The sequence below is a fragment of the Monodelphis domestica genome, chromosome 1, assembly GCF_027887165.1.
Source record: "Monodelphis domestica isolate mMonDom1 chromosome 1, mMonDom1.pri, whole genome shotgun sequence".
Lineage (NCBI taxonomy): Eukaryota > Metazoa > Chordata > Mammalia > Didelphimorphia > Didelphidae > Monodelphis > Monodelphis domestica.
In genome coordinates, this window is record NC_077227.1 from 305,115,788 (window position 1) to 305,120,839 (window position 5,052).

Sequence of the window (5,052 nt, forward strand, 5' to 3'; positions counted from 1 at the left end):
AGACAGTTGATCTGGCAGGGTTCTATTAAAAGGCCCACTATTACTAATATGAGTGGTCCTGCCAGGGCTATGATCAGGTAGTCAGCCACAGAGACCAAGAGAAAAGACTAGAATACCAGTTGGTGGGCTGAGTATTGGTCCATTCCCTCTCTTGTATCCTTCACAACCCCAGAATGGGTTGGCATAAAAAAAAAAAACAGTAGGATTCTCCCAATGCCACACAGAGTCCATCCAGTGATTTTTCCAAGAAATTAACAGAGGTTTCCAATTCACTGAGGTCCAAATTAATCTGGTGAGAGGACTGGAGATTTTGGCTTCCCTGAACTAGGGATGTGGTGTTTAAAGCCGCAGTTTCTCCTATACCTAGCCCTACCAAAATTGGCATGAGAATGGGCACTCTATAATGCCTGACAAGGCCTGCCAGGTGTTCACCAGTCTGCATCCCTTCAAAATGTTCTCTACCACTTTCTCCTGAACAAGAGTAAACCTGGGGAATAATAATCCACAGCACCTTTTGTTCTTATGGTATGAAGGGATAGACAAGGCATGAGGCCTGTGTTACAGACCAATCATGTACCAGGAGGGGCTTTCCAGTACCAAATCTCATAGGGGTCAGAGGTAGGCGCAGTGACAATGCTGAATGGAGTCAAACCTTTGACTCTGTGTCAGGTAAGGTTATATAGTAGGAGCAAAGACATTTTCTACCTATAGTTTGCCTGAAAAACTTCTACACTATGGGGATACAATGCCCCATACCGCCCCATCCCCCTCCAAATATCTAAGGGGAAAGGGGCGATAGTCTCTGTGTTCTGTAGCTTCTTCAGAGATGAGAATGGTTTGTAAACCTTAAAATTTCCCAGACCCTATTTTATAAGATTGGATTAAGACCATTCTCCATTTGGGCAGTGAACTCTACTTAAAGCAGGAATGTGAGAATTCTACTTTACCTACTTGGGTCTGCCCTAGGGGAAGATAAAGTTGTAAACTCTTTTCTGAACAATGAAAAGTACTTAAACCCATACTTTTCTTAAGCTAAGTACCTATAAAGGTCGAGCAACTTGTGAATTTACAAGGAACAAAGAACTGGAAAACTTACTCAGAGCTTTCCTGGTATGAATTACTCAAAAATCCACACCTTCTTAGGTGAGGACTAAGAATGGGCGGTCCTTTAGAAACATCTACAGTGATTGGTAGATGTAAGGACTTAGGGGAGGTGACAGAGGAGATTTTGCCCTTAAAAATAAGAGCTCAGAGAAGAGCAAGAGGCTCGATTTCTGACTCTCATTCTGAAGGAGAGTTCCTTGAGGAGCTCCTCTGAGGGACTCTGTCCCTCTGGGGTAGGAGCTCTGGAGGCTCTTGAGAGAGGCCCTTTGAAGCAATCTCTGGCTGGAAGACTCTTTGAGGAAGGATGCTGGCCTGGTGTCACTAGTATCCTTGTTTAGTCAGACCTTGTGGTGAGTGTTAAAAAACTGACTGATTTCTCTTTTAAGACTCAGGTCTAGGCCATATTGGCTTGAGGCCCTTCATACTTATTCCTTTCTTACTCTCTCTCTCTTTCTTTGATTACTCATTGTATTGTTAATTAAAATCTCTATAAAACCCAATTGACTTGGGTATTTGAATAATTGGGAATATTTCCCTGGCGACCACCTTATATTTGATTTTAAACCCAAGACACTGTAGTGAAACATATTTCTGTGGTCAAACTTACTCACCCTCTCTTATATCTATCACAATTTATATCTTCCACTATTTTAACCACTACAGTTTAAGACCTCAACCATTTTAAATCTCACAGGTTGTAGAGCTGCCCCTGCCTATTGTCAGGAAAGAGAGGTATTGGCTGTAGGCAATGCCCAGGGCTTCAGGCTGGAATAGTTGCCAAGATTACAGTGGCATCTGGGTGATTCCCATGATTGCTTTTACCCTAGAAGCAACTAGAGAAGTGACAAGGTTACAAATACAAGGTCCACATATCCCACAGTAGAATAACCAAAACTTGAACAGGGAGGGCAAGACTATGGACACAATGTCTTTAGGGACATGTCCTCAGTGAATACCAGGGTCCTAGGTAGGTGGGGGCCTGCTTGGAGATCAGAAGGATGTCCAGCGATTGCTTCCCCTGATTGGCAGGTCAAAAGGGTTAGCCCCTAAGATAGAAGTGTAGAAACCAGACTTGGTTTCTAAAGGAACAAAAACTAGAACACCAGATAGAAACAGAGAAAATTAGTACAATAGTAATTGACATTACACATTTGCATTTGGGTATCTTAGCCAACAGATTTCATCTTCAGAAATCATCTTCTGACAGGAATAGATCCCTTTATGAAATTGGATTCCTGAGTTGTTTGCAGAGTTGGTATGTGATGTTTCTGTTAAAGAATATCCTTTTTAAAAGTACACATTAACTATAAACATCTATAAACACTTGAGTAACAATATTTTACAGATGAATTTCTTTACCCCAGATTTTGGGGAAAATTTAAGAAAGCTTTGAGCTATATTTCCAAGCTCAAGATCCAAACTACAACTGTGGTAAATTAAGACTACAAGTACAAGCCATCTATTAATAAAATGCACCTGCTTTTCAAAATATGTTCCCTAACAATTTAAGAATTTTCAATTATTAACCTAATAGGTTGTTTGAGGAAATGGAAACTTTAATTTTACAAATTGCGTTATGTGCTGATTGTGGGAATTTGTCACAAAGGAACAGGCCCAACAGGGAAAATATTTCCTCATGTCCCAAGGGACACATAGTGAGGGCTTCACATACAGGCCAAAGCTATCACTGGCTCATGTAATTATTGTATCACTCAAGGATTAACAGCCTAGTTGGTCAGAAAAGGTCCATTCCCAGTTGATACCAGAATATGCCTCTGTAACCATCCCAGGACATTCTCCGTCCTTTGTGTACTTTGTCACCATTCGATCCCAGAAGCCTTCTTTTTTCTTAAAAGACAAGTCTCACCAATTTCAGCTGAGATAAATTCTGCTTATCAGCATTCCAGAAACAAATTTCTACACCCTCAAACAAGCTTTTCATATCCCTACAAGGCTGAAGTATCTGAAGCCAGATTTGAATCCACGACCTCCCATCTCTGGACCTGGCTCTCTATTCACTAAGCACCTAATTGCCCCACTAGCTAACTTTTCAACACAAGTATGTTGCCTGGTGCTCAGAGTGTATGAAAACCCTGCAGAATGCCTGTAGTGAATGTTCAGTGATTCCTCATTTGTCATGTGACTTTGTCTCTGCTTCATGTCTGACAACATCAGAGAAATTAGAGTCATGATATACAAAATATGTAAAGCATTAAAAGAATACATCTCCTCCCTGAGCCTCTGCTTATCAGGAAAGAGCAGCAGAGACAAAAAGGACTTAAGTAAGAGAAAGGGATATTTAGTGGGATTTGGGAGAAAATCGCAGACCTTGGAAATACACTTGTCAGCTTCACTCCCCACCTGTTGTTGTAACTGGGCTCCTTGTGCTCAGAGTTCTGGAGTTCCCTCTCTGTCATTCTCCACCAGAACTCTCTGGAGAGGAGGTTTTTGTCTGCTCTCTCACTGCTCTCCCTCACTGTGTCTCTTGCACAGTAATACGTGGCTGTGTCCTCGTCTTTCAGGGAATTCATCTGCAGGTGCAGCAGGCTGTTGCCATTGTCCCTGGAGATGGTGAATCGGCCTTTCACAGAGTCTGCATAGTATGTGCTACTTCCAGTACCAATTGTTGAGACCCACTCCAGCCCCTTTCCTGGAGCTTGTCGGACCCAATTCATGTCATAGCTGCTGAAGGTGAATCCAGAAGCTTTGCAGGAGAGTTTCAAGGATCCTCCAGGCTGTCTTACATCTCCCCCAGACTCCACCAGCTGAATATCACAATGGACACCTGCAAGCAAAGAGTCATTAGAGACAATAGTCACACGGATCTACCACTTCGAAGACTCTTTCCTCCTGCAAAAAACAAGTTTAAAAATTGAAATCTACCTTGCACAATCATCAGAATGAAAATGCCATTGAGTCCAAATCCCATGATTCAGGCTCTACAGTGTCAGTCCTCAGCTGGGAAAGGCCACACAAGGAGAAGCTCCTCTCCCAGAGCAGCAGACACAGGTTTTGAGCTGATTCATGCCCAGAGGGAGGATCCCCATTTGCATGTCTTCCTCTATTTAGTGACAGGAAGAGCAGCTGCCTTCCACTGTGATGAATCCCTTCCCTGAGCTACAGAAGCATGAAACTCCCAGAACTGGTTCTAAAGCCCTGGGGAAGGCTTTGGTGACACTGAGAATCCAAGTATCATTGTGAGGTCTCAGTGTGTATCCTCCAGCATTCCTTCTGATACAGTCTCAGTACCAGAAAATACCCATTAGTTCCTTCTGTGTTCCTGGCCACCCCTGAAATGAGTTGTTAATGTGTGTGGAAGTGGTGTAGTCATTTCAGATCATGAGTCATATATACTCCTGTTTCTAGTGAAGCATTTTCTTTAATCCAACTACATGTCACATAGGATAAATCAGTGTGAAATCCTTTAATAAGCAAGCACTAGTGGAAAATGATGAAGATACAGGAAAAAAAGATAAAAGCAAACCTTGCCCTCAAAGGACTCATATTTTAAAGGAAAGACAGCATGTACATAACAAGATATATAGAACATACATGAAGAGATGATGAGATTTAATTTCAGAGGGTTAGGCCCAGGCAATGACAAAAGGCATTGAAAAGAATTTGATATTTAAATTGAGATGTAAAAATAGCCAGGGAAACTAAGAGATGAAGGTTAGGAGGGACATTGGAGTTATGGAGATGACCAGTTCAAAGACATAGAAACCACAAAAGTTGGAGTGTCCTGGCCATGAAAGAATAAGGAGGTCAGTATAGACCGATCTGAAAGTATAGTGAAACTGTACAAGTAATTAGAATCAATTATTAATAGTTCATACTCTTAAGTCTCTACATTGCAATAGAGTAGGCACGTGTTCTTAAGCTGTGTGTCATGGACTCCTGAAGTAGTCTGGTGAAGTCTAGATTCTTCTCAGAATTATGTTTTATTTG

At 41.8% G+C, this 5,052-nt stretch overlaps 1 gene segment (V, D, J or C); it reads right to left on the reverse strand.

Moving 5' to 3' along the window:
• Positions 1–2,582: 2,582 nt before the first annotated feature.
• LOC103106744 (immunoglobulin heavy variable 3-23-like) lies at positions 2,583–4,356 on the reverse strand. The segment is given in 2 exon segments: positions 2,583–3,889; positions 3,988–4,356. Coding segments are annotated over 2 exon segments (645 nt in total).
• Positions 4,357–5,052: the final 696 nt, after the last annotated feature.